At 38.8% G+C, this 12,148-nt stretch overlaps 1 protein-coding gene across 7 annotated transcripts in view; it reads left to right on the top strand.

Moving 5' to 3' along the window:
- The window catches only part of SEMA3D (semaphorin 3D), a 142,670-nt gene that overhangs the window by 112,031 nt on the left and 18,491 nt on the right, over window positions 1-12,148 (top strand). For all 7 annotated transcript variants that reach the window (XM_074827932.1, XM_074827931.1, XM_074827930.1 and 4 more), the window contains 2 exons: window positions 7,978-8,200; window positions 11,342-11,430. In XM_074827932.1, coding sequence (XP_074684033.1) covers window positions 7,978-8,200; window positions 11,342-11,430 — 312 coding nt within the window. The remainder of the gene's footprint in view (window positions 1-7,977; window positions 8,201-11,341; window positions 11,431-12,148) is intronic.

The following is a 12,148-nucleotide window of genomic DNA, read 5'->3' as shown; positions in this document are numbered from 1 at the left end:
AATTATTTGTAGGGATTTTTTTTTGTTTTGATTTTGAGGTTGATTCCATTCAAAATTTGTGCTGTTTTTTTGTCTCCTGCAGAACCAGATTCATTCCTCCCTCCCCTGCCCTCTTCCAGGCTTGCTCTGAGTAACAGCAAGGTTAATGTGAAAGTCTCCCTGCTGACTGTCCAGTCCTTCTGGTACAACCCATCAATCCTGTAGAGAAGCACTAAGGCTTTTTGCAGGCATGTCCAAATGCACAATGTATTGTGCAGCTCTAATCAGACTACAGAGAAGAAGCTACACAGTATTTGAGCCAGGAACCCAGATTTCTTCTTCAGAATGGCTTATGGTTGAATTCCCAATGGCACATAAGTGCCTACACCCTGAGAGTCATCTCTCAGCTGTCATCCCCAGAAGGTCATAAACCTATAAGTATCCTATTTTTAAAAGTACTTCTGGGCATCTTGGAAGCTCACACCAGTCCTCAGTGTTACATCTTAACCCCTCAGGAATCAGACTTTGCATTTCTTTATAAACTCTACAAATAAAGTTCAATGTGTTGGGTGTGTAGGAGGTCCCCATTTAAGACAGAAGTGACTAGTTGAAGGTACTTTTTCTGTTGCTCTGCTTTCTGGTTGATGGATCAGTGATAAGGGAACCTATTTAGAGCTTGGAAGACGTCACATTACATTGAAGGAGAATGCTGACTACAAGGCCATATCTCCTTGCTAGTTAAATATTCATTCACCGAGACCTTGGGAGAAAAAGACCATGTGGTTAATTCATTCCCCCTGAGGGAGGGTTTGGTGCTCCAGTTCCTATTGCACTTAAATAGAATAGAGAGCTTTTCAAAATAAAACAGATTTTCTCCCTTCATGGTTAACATCTCAGCAACATTCTTAATACTTTTGGCTAAGCTGAGATATAACCAGCCCATCAAAAGTGAAATACCTTCAACAGGAAAGAGGGAAGAGCTCCCAGGATGGCTCTGGTCCACGTGCCTGGAACAGAGGGACACCTCACCTAGGAGGGAAGCCCAGACTAAGACATCTTATTCCCTGATACGGGAGAGATTTAAGAAATATTTCACTCTGTAATATTTCACATTGGCTACTTCAGATGCTCCCAAGACAGTGATTTTCTGGTGTAATGCTTAGTTCTCCTTGTGAAATGCATAAAAATTCCCAGCCTGGACATTGCAAAATCTGCCAGGCAGATGCCTATTGCACTCAATATTATCAAGTCCCTGTTGTGTATCTAGCCTATGGGTGTTTGAGTCTCATTGTTAAGTGGGTATGAGGCTCAGTGTCACAAGTCACTTTTAAACTGGGATTTTCAGGACACTTGAAATGGAAACCCTTTTGAAGCTCACAGGGAACAGCATTGTTTTAAAATTGTCAGTAGACAACAGCACTGCTGAACTAAAGATGCATCATTAAATGAAAAGGATATTTTTTTTACATACCTTATAGCTAGGTTCCCAAATATTTGTCACAATTTCAATAGGTGTTAGATCCAGCAGCTCTTACTGACTTCACTGGATGGTGTGAAGCACTATGCATTTTGGCAAATTGGAGGTTTATTTAGGAGCCTAACTTCTGGCACCAGCTTTTGAAAATCTTGGCCAGGGTTCCCACATAATGTTAACACAGTCACACCGTATGTCTCAGTATTGTGTGAGATGTACACATCCAGCACTGTGCTAAGCTGCAAATTTAATAAGACAAGTGAAAAAAAGAGAAAAGCTTACATACGTGTGCTGTTGCTAAGTTATTGTGTATTTGAGAAAGATTAGCCTTAATTTACTACATCCTGGTTATATTTGGATACAAATAAAAGGTGAGGGAATAAAAGGCATCTTTGTAGATCAGCTGGGATCAGGATTTAGTCCAGGGTGATTATTGTCAAACAGAGCTCACGCACAGAAGGCACTGGAAAAACTTCAAGTAACAATTGAATTGATTCTTTAAAAGTTTTGTGCCACAGAGTTTATACAGCAGTTGAACAGAGACGCCCTTAGCACTTCAAACTCTGTTTCTGTTGGGGTTTGGTTGGGTTTGTTTTGTTTTGGTTTGGTTTGGTTTTTTTTGTTTTGTTTACTTTTAATTTCTTAACATGTATATTTGTATCAAGTTATCATTCATAGCAATGAAGGCCTAAACAACCTCATGAGAATAAATTATATGGTGAATAATTTTCTTGCAGGATTCTTATCTATCAGTACTAATTTTACTAATTTAATGTGATTCATTTGATGTCAGCTATCTTGAAGAAAAGCACCAAATCTGAGCTAGTTGTTTAGGCTTCTCTATCAGAAAGAAAGAGACAGGGACCTCCTCTGTGCAGTTCACACACAGCCAGGATCAGAATCTAGGTCAGGAGAGATGAATCCCACCCTGTTGCAAAAGCAGAAGATGTTGAGAGAGCACAGTGATGGTGTTATAAGAACTTCTGTGGATCCAGATTCTCTTGTAGTCCACATGAAACAACCCTGCCAAACTACTACTCTGATGTTTGCTATAAATGCAAATCTCTTATTGTCTCCAGTAGGAGATATCACATATCTGAGACAGCATCTGGTGCTGATGATATGAATAAATGTTCTCTGTGAATTGGGCAGAGAACACTGATATCATTATCACGAGACACGCAACAGGATGTGAACTCACATTTTCAGAGGTGAAAGGCTGCTTCACTCACTCACTTGACCATGCAGCCTTTACCATCATGCATCCTATTGATTGCTATGAAAGGAAGCACAAGCTTACAGGAATTGTTCTGCAATGATGGGTGGACACAGCTTTAAACAGCTGCCTGAGGACTTTGCCAAAGGGTGGCCAAAATGAATTTTTCATTCCCCTGTTCCATCCATCATGCCATAATGAATGATGCCTCTGGAAATAGCTCCCTTGGCCAAGCATAATAGGGTCACACCTGCCCGGCTGTTCCTGGTGGTCATGCTGTCTTAGGATGGGATCCAAAGACCGCTGAAATAATTGGAAAAGGCCCTGTTGACTCAAGCGGATCTTTGGATCAGACCCTTAGTCCTTGTTTCTACTAAACTAGCTGCGCAAGCTGGCAAGGATTTCCTTATATCCCTATATCATGGTAGGGTTTGGGCCTTTGGGATTACTATAACAACTTTATAGTTCCATATTAGTAGACATTTTATCCTAGTGGTTTTTAGTAAGTGACGTCATTGCTCTCATCTTCCTCTGCTGATGCATTTTTGGCAAAAATCTAGGACAGCTTCAAGACCCATGGGGCTACCCCCATTTTTCACATAGAAATGGACTTCTGGGATTGAGCTGTGAATAGGTGAGCAATCAGCAAATTTCCAGAAGATGCGGACTGTAACTCAGAGTAGCAAGTGAGAATATGAACCATAGAAAATGCTCATATAAGGGAAAATCAACCTCTAGTACACAGTGGGAGGGGAAGAGAGTTATTTCATGGTTGGGGGAATGAAGAAGTGAATTTGTTTCTCATCCTATATAGAATAAATTGATGCAAAATTTTGATCCAAAAACAATTAAAGACATGTGTTACTTTCTACTGATTCCCACAAACTTTGGTTCAACTCCTGCAAAGGTAAACATGCTTTTGAAATCAGTAGGGTTTTTGAGGTCTGATTGTGGTATAAGTGGCAAAGACTTAGTTGTTCTAAAGGTAAGTGGCAAAGACTTGGTTGTTCTAAAGGTAAGGTGAAGCATTCATTCCTGAAGTACTGCTTGTGTAGCAAGTTTGCATGTGATTTGGTTTGTGTAGTTACTGTTCTGTCTGAGTCATTTATCCTGTATTATGGTTCACTTTGGTTTTTTTACCAAGTCTAAAATCTAAATATTATTTTTGTCATGGCCTTTCTGTAGTCTCTTTTGCCATATAAGACAAAAGCATGTATTTCTTTGTAAAATTATTTAACTGATATTGTTATCTGCAAAAACCAAGCTGACTACAGCTCACCTCAAGGGTGTACCCTTGCAAAGACTTTAATCTGTGAAAGCACAGCAGAAAATGGAATGTGGGAAATCATGCCCAGCAAGCCAGAGAGTGAAGTTCTTACAGAAATGCTAGCATAAAACCCCTAGGGATAACTCACTGCAATATATGTTTCCAACTGAACTACTTTTTCAACAGGACTTTCCTCTTCTTTTTCACTTATATTAAACTGTATTTTCAAGGGATGTCCTTTGAGCAGTTATCACAGGACAACAATGCAAACTCATCTTTTTTTTCTTGTCAGATCTTTCACAGCCGTACATTAAATTGTATAGTGAAACAAAATGACTGAATATGCAATGAAATACTTCTTAATTCAAACTGTCACAGGTTTACCATCCATGGAGAAATTTTCAAAATCTATTAGGTGATTCAGAAGGCTAAGACCTATTTTCAATAAGCAATTTCAGAGCCTTTATGAAGACAAGGATGCACAGGCTTAACACCTATGGTTTGTAACAACGTTAAGCAAGTGGACACTTGCACAAAATGTGTTAGGTCTCTAGACAGCCTTACAAATCAGTCCAAGTAAGGAATAGAAATAGGTTGTAGACTCTTAAATCACTCAGGCTACAACTCTATTAAATAAAACTAGCAGTCAGGTTCAAGTGCAGACCCATAGTCACTGTACTGTTTAATGCTGGGATGGCCTTTGCCATAGTTTAGGCATGGTCCAAATGGTACCCTCCCTGTGGCAGTGCTGTGGCAGTGTTTGGGGTCTAAGGTAGACCGGGAACTGCCCTCAGCAGGCATTTCAGATGTGGCCGTAGATGTGGATGCAGAACATCATCTGGTCTGTGTTTCACTGGCCTGTTTTATTTCTGAATATACAGGTAGTCTCTGATACTTTTGAGAATGTTATCCTCAGTTAATAATTTTTGTTTAACTAGTTGCTATTGTCTTTGCATTTAGGGTATTTATACAGGTGCATGTTCACACAGAACTGTATATGATGAGAATAATTCTGCATTGCATTAGTTGTATTTACCACATGAACAATTCATCCTTAGGCATGTGTACACAATACCTGTATGCGCTGGGCAGAGGCTATGTTCCCTTTTTAGCAAGCACTGCCGCAGGGTGTGCTGTGTGCATCCCTCAGCCCAGGAGGAGAACAAGCAGTGGAAACCCAAGGGAGAAAAGGTTCCAGGCTGGTCCTGAGCCTGCCGGGACGGATTCGCTGCTAGTGGCTGATGTTTGTGTAGCTGTGAGAACTGAGTTTGCCAGTGATGAAGAAGGGACATACTCAACCCTCGGCACTGAGTGTGTTGTTCCTAATGTAAATGTTTTGGATAATGCCAAACCTTACATAGCGGAACACATCCTAACCGCAAGCCCTTAACTGGCACCATAGGTTGAACACGTCAAACTGGAGATTTGGGAATGTGAACTAGAGTCTTCTCTGTCGAAATTAACCATGAAGGAGGATTGTAGAGCAACTGCATGGCAAATCTTAACTTTTGTCTTGGCAGACTACAACAGCATTATTTAACCATATTTCTTTCTTCACAGACTGTGTTATGGCTCCACCTGGCAGGAAACACAGGGATTACCTAGTTAAAAATAGTGTTAAAAAGAAGCAATCAACACTTTAAATGTAAAAGTGTGTCACCAACTGGAATAGTGTTTCCAGTTTCTCTTGTCATTATTCAGGATTTGTAGTGCTCCATTAACACATGTGGATGCTCCAGATTCAAAAGAGAATCTTTCTCAGACTCAGATTAGAGACTAAGTGTAAAACAAGGGATGGAAAAGAGATACAAACAGCTATGGGGAGGAAAGCAGAGATAGGTGAGCATGAGATATGATGGGTCACCAGCATGACTGACCTTGTAAATATGGACTCAGCCCAAAAGGGACAGAAGGGAAAAATTTGAAGGAGGTTGAAGAGGTACGTTTGTGGGTGGTCTTCAGGCAAGATATATGAGAACCAACTTACTTTGTGTAAGCCAGAGAAATAGCTGAAATGGTTGGTTTGTCAGTATAGGTCTAATAGATGTGGGAGCCAACCCCAGCAATAAATGAGTAACACTGGGGAGGTGTCTGAGGCAATGATCCCTGTAGCAGTTGTCTGGACCAGAAGAAGGTGAGACGGTGCTGTTCAAAGCCAAGCCATGGGCCTGGGCAAGAATTTCAGCTATGGGGATGAGTAAAGAAAGTAACTTCTGAGAAATAATGAACTACAGGGATCATCTGGCATATGGAGAATCTGCCCTTTTTAGGAAACAATAAATGGGAGGCATAGGAGGTACAGTTCACTGAAAAGTTATGGCCTCTGATTGCAGGCCATATACAGGGAAAAGATAGACGTGGGTGTTTCAGTCTGGAAAAATGAACGTGGTTTAAGCATTTACTTGGGGCCTTCTGCCACAGTAACTCTGAGCATATCTCCCAAGAGAAATCAAGCCCTTAGTCTAACATCGGGGCATGCTGGTGAGGATCTTGCCCAGTTCTTGCGCACTGCATCAACAGGGCAGAAACTCAGCTTCGATAAGAGGAGCAGAAATACACAAAGCAGAAATACACAAAGCAGAAAAAACTCATCTGTGATACGATCCTGCACTTTAAATACTTGAGATTATACCATGGTAGCCACCGGAGGGCACTCGAGACTTGCTGTTGAAAGTCCGTTACACTGATACCTGCACTAATTTGTTCAGCATCTAGCACATCTAACTGCATGTTGGTACCTGTGCCTTCAAATAAGAGCTAGACAGCATGACAGGTGTCCTTCACTCCAGACTTGATTTCTTTGTCTTTTTAAAATATCCAGTGTGATAAGGTGTCTGTGAGTGGGGCAGGGAACAAGAAAGTGAAATTCATTGCAGATGTACTGAGCCCATCATGAGAATTTCTCTGGTTTTAGAGCAATGCTTTCAAACTATGTACTAATGGTGACCAAGTGCTCACAAGTGTTCTCACAGAAAAGTTGATTTCTAATTGAATATGTATTGAATTTATAATTTATTTGTAAGACCAAATTTCCAAAGTGACCTACATTAATGTCACCTATTATGGGATTATATACAAGAAGTTCTTAAATATTCAAAGAGAAATTAGGTATTTTCCTATATTATTAGATTGTTTATGGCTAAATTTTGCTATCTCTAATATATGACAGGGGAAAAAAAAAGGTTAAAAGTACATCACCGTGCTGGATGTGCTGCTTGAATGTTAATAATAATTATGTATTCTTATTACTGGTGAAAGTGGTATGAATGGCATATCTCATACCCTTTTCAGGAACGCTGGTAGATGAAGAAACATAAATGGTCTTGGTGATAAAACTAAAAATTAAGTGTAGCTTTCAATAGTTTGTGTTTACAGATATGTTAATGCAGTAAATATTAATTAATTCACATTCTATCCGACATCAAACAGATAAAGTCTCTTCTATAATGCTGCATTCCTTTGCTGAGTATCTTAGAGAAGCTAAGGAAGTTCATCTCCCCTAAAAGTTTTAATTTATGTTATCAATATCTCTGAGAAAAGAGAAAAGCATATAGGAGTTTTTCTTCAAAGCTTGCATATGTCTATAGGTAGGTGCAGGTGTGGGCATATAACTACAGGAATTGAAGATTTATAATTCTGAGTAGTAGTACAAACAAGTGAGTTGAAATAAATTAACAAGTTTTGGGTGGTTTTAAAAGATAAAGGAGAATAGGTGGGAGCAAGATAAAGGAGTATGAAGATGAAGTGCTTTTGAGGAGAGGTAAAAATGAAAAGAGAAGAGGAAAAAGTGGAGAAACAAGGGGGAAAATGGCCCTTTGAAAAGCCAGAGGAGCACACACTGACAGTGAGATCCCACGTTTTCAAAACGACATTGAGCCTTTTCAATTGTAAGTGAAAATACCAGCCACTGGCAAATGTGCTTTACAAACCAATATAGCTGATCTGGATCAGGCAGCATTCCTACTATACAGAGAAACCTGCAGATTACTTGTTTTTCTTTCATAATATTAATCTCATCTTCTTGTTCTCTCTTTCCTTCAGTGTCCAAGCAAAACCTATGATCCGCTCATAAAGTCTACCAGAGACTTTCCCGATGAAGTCATTAGCTTTATTAAACGCCACCCACTGATGTACAAATCCGTTTACCCAGTGACGGGAGGACCAGTATTCACTCAAATCAACGTGGACTATCGGTTGACGCAGATTGTGGTGGATCATGTCATGGCAGAGGATGGGCAATATGATGTTATTTTCCTAGGAACAGGTATGAGAAAGGACTTCCACTATCATTCTGCACAAACCACACCCTTTAAGAACACTTTTACTCCAGCAGGTCCTGAATAAACCTGTTGATTAACATCTTTTTCCTATACATACGGCTTTGGGAAGCATTTAAGATGCTCCTGATTCTGTGTAAGGGCTTAATTCAAATGCTAAGAACAGATGGATTTATCAGCTCAAGACATTGCTGCTATTGGGATTTTAATGCCTCCCGGTCCCTAGATGATAAACCAGTTAAGGGTCAGAATACCTGGGCTTTCTTACCCTCTGAGTACCATTCAGTACTTGTCTTTACATTACATGGTAGTCTGGCTCCAATTCCTGCTGGCAGCACATCAATAACCCGTTAAAAGAAAAAAATTATCCTTAATAACTTCAAGGAGTATTTCCTATTACCAGAAGAGACATGGTGCATCAGCATTAAATCTCACGTGACATTGAACAGCTAGGAAAGATTTAAAATTGAGCCTAAGGCAACAATTTCACTTAAATACTTTCAAAGATATTACTTAGCATTATGAATAACTCCGAACAAGAGGACCATGACTGAACAGAGAGGTTAAACTACTCTGTCAGGGAAGAAACTTGCTTTGCAGTTTTTCTGTGGATAATTATGTATCTCTTTACATTTTTATGATAGCTCTATGCCTTAAGGAAAAAGTCTAGTTTTACCATAGTAATTAAATTTAGAATCATTGGATGAATCACCCAACAGCATGGTATCCTAATAAATATTAACATAGCTATACATTTCTGAAATAATAATCTAAGTTTTACTCCACTGGAATTTCTTGTTCTTAATCCAGAATTTGAAGTTCGTTCACTAGCAGACTTGAAAAAGCACTTCTCACTGGTAGATCTGAATGCTTTACTAAGGGGGTCATTGCCATTATACCCATTTCACATCAGGTGAAACTAAGGTACGTGAAGGTGAAAAGGTTTATCCAAGGGAAGTAGGTGAGCTACTGATATATCCTGCGGAGAAATGAAGGTTCCTATTTGAATCCCACCCCAATGCTGTTGGGTTGCACAGCATTTTATCTGGCCTATAAGGAAATTGGGTGTCGTAGAGTACAGTTTGATAGGTATGGATATTCTGAAGTGATTTGGGGAAAGGAGTGAATTGTCACAGAGCATCACCTCGTAAAGTGTGGGTTGTCTCAGCCTTCAAGAGTTTCCCAGCTGCATCACCATACACCCAAGTCCAGAGATAGTCTCCCTCTTGGATCATTTACTTCTTTCAGCTTAACCCCTCTCACAACTCTTTTCTTCCAAAAAAAATAAAGTATGAGAGTCCCTCTATGGTCCCCACACGTCAAGTACAGTGGTGCCAGAGGGAAAAGCACAGTTTCATAGAAAAGAACATTAAAATGCTGTTTGCTGCCCTGTTTCCTGAGAAGGCAAGGAGTAAGCTTGAGCTGTGATGATAGAATATCCTTGTTTCTTCCTGAATGTACTCTTTAATACAGTCAACAGAGAAGGAAAGTGAAAAAAATCCCAAGCTGTGAGATGCCTAGCATTTGGGAGTACTCACTATAACTTACTTTTCTTGTGATAATAGTGAGGAAAAGTAAATAAACTTAAGCTGTCCAAAAAGATGGTTTCACTAGTTAAAATGTACAAAATATTCTTTCAGTGGTTATAGAGGTTGCTTTCAGATGCTTGCTATCCTCTACTATAAAATTTGTCATAGGAATAAAATTATATTGAGAGACCAACAACTCAAATACTCCCAGGTTAACTGTTTACTACCCAGCACCAATCTAATTCTTTCAGAGTAAATCGTCCAGTTTAGAGGTGTCAAGGCTAGCATGTACCATGCAGTCACTAGGTGGCACTCCATAATATGCAGATATTTATTTATCTGCAGTGCTTTCCTTAAAAGTGAGTTTCTTTTCTAGAAGCACATGTTTTTTGTTCTATTTTATCCTCTAAACTTGTCCTATGGAAAAAATTAAACTCAAAGATAAAAGTTCAGATATTATATAGAGAGACTGAATACAGATATACCAAATAACGCAGGAGATTCTGAGCAGCAGAAGATCAGAAGCTTATTATGTGTTTGAATGTATGCAGCCAACTTGTACTCATGCAGGCTTTGGCAATTATGTCAAACAAACAAATAAACAAAAGGTCTAATTACAGAAGGCAAACTGAAATACTTTTGGCTTTGATTGGTAATATGATCTTCAGTACTTTGGGAAACAAGAATGAAAATCGCATTCTTTCCATCATAATGTATTGTTTTTCATAATTTCAGTGCTATGCATAGTGCTTAGACTGAGCTGCTTTGTGTCATTTCCATGCTGCACATCCCAGCCCACCTCCTCTGGGCAGTTTTTAAGGCTTCTTTTTAAGGCCATTCAAGATTCACTAATGTGTAATGGTCTGAGATTAAACGATCAGCTTTTTTTTTTCACCAAGCAGGAATTCAGGTTAAACTTAATCAATAGATTTAACTAAAAAATTCTCCAGATAAATCCAAAGAAGTAATTTCTTCAATGATTAAATGAAGTTTTTGATGATGGAGATTCTGTTAAAAAATTTCCCTAAGATGAAAAGATAAATTTAAAAAGTGCATTGCTTAACTCCCCACATCAAAATGAAACCTACTTCTGATTAAGGTGCTATACTGGATGAAAACTAATTGTATAAAAAAGAGGAAATAATTTTCTGCCAATTTAGTCCCCTAAACTGGACTTTTTGTGGTCAGACAGTCCTCAATTCTTCCTCAAGGAAATGTGCAGACACTTCTGGCAGCATGGATGTGCTTGTTTGTGTGTGTTTGTGTAGCAGGAGAATTAAACCAGCCTTGCCGGGAGCAGCCTAAGATTGTGTTGGCTCACCCATACAGTAAAACTGTAAATGTATTGTATAGAGCTATGTAGATAGAAATAGATGCAGATAGAGATAGGTATTGTTTGACAGCTACCTCCTTGATGCATTAATTTTATGTTCAGGGCCAAGGTTGAGGTTTTTTTATTTTTTCTTTGTAACCTAAGTATACAGCATCACTTGTTTAAAAAAAAAAAAAAGAAATCAAGCTGCTGTGAGATAAGAAATGAAGTACCACATATGTACTGAAACATAACTGTGGGTTTTACATGATGACCATTTGTTTCAGACATAGGCACAGTCCTGAAAGTTGTGAGTATCACAAAGGAGAAGTGGACTAAGGAGGAGGTGGTCCTGGAAGAACTGCAGATATTCAAGGTAAGCATTAACAGCCACAACATCAATTAAATAATATTCAGGAGACTTTAAGGCACAAGCTGGCTTTGTCTGTCTGGTTGTTTGTTTACTGGAACTAGTTCAAGTTTCCAGAGGGACAGTATGCAAATTTTTAAATGCCTTGGTATTCTTTGGGTAAGCCAATAGAAAAAAGTCCAAAACCAAACAGACCATGATTTTTCAGACTCATAGAAAGTCTCAGTCTCATTTATCCTGCCTTGATCTAGTTTGAAATCTTATTATGAGCCCAAATTTCTTTATTAGTAGTATTTAATTTTTAATGCCAGTTTTTCTATTGTCTCAGCTTTGGGACTATTCTTAGTACAATTACATTTTTTTAAACAAAAACCCAAAATTCTACAGATGTAGAGAAATTCTTTAAAAATAACAACCTTAGGAATTGAAAACATAAAGAAAATAAAGTTAGTTTTGACTCTCAGTGTGTTTTAATTTATTGATGAAGGCTGACTCAATGTTTTTGACCATTTTGATTTGGTTATTCTGGTTGAGTGATAAAGAAGAAAAGTACCTGGAGCCCTGCTAACACCAATGACTTCTTCATAAATAGAGCCTGTAAAAAGCCCAACCTCCTTTCTGTTGCACAGACACAATTTCTGATTAACCTCATTGCTGGTGAGGTAGCTGATGTTGACATACTGTTGCAGTAGGAAAATTGAGACCTGTGTCTTCCCTACTGATT

This window comes from Strix aluco, chromosome 5, assembly GCF_031877795.1.
Source record: "Strix aluco isolate bStrAlu1 chromosome 5, bStrAlu1.hap1, whole genome shotgun sequence".
In the NCBI taxonomy this organism is placed as follows: domain Eukaryota; kingdom Metazoa; phylum Chordata; class Aves; order Strigiformes; family Strigidae; genus Strix; species Strix aluco.
The sequence above is the reverse complement of the archived record's forward strand: the minus strand, read 5'-3'. Positions and strand labels throughout refer to the sequence as shown.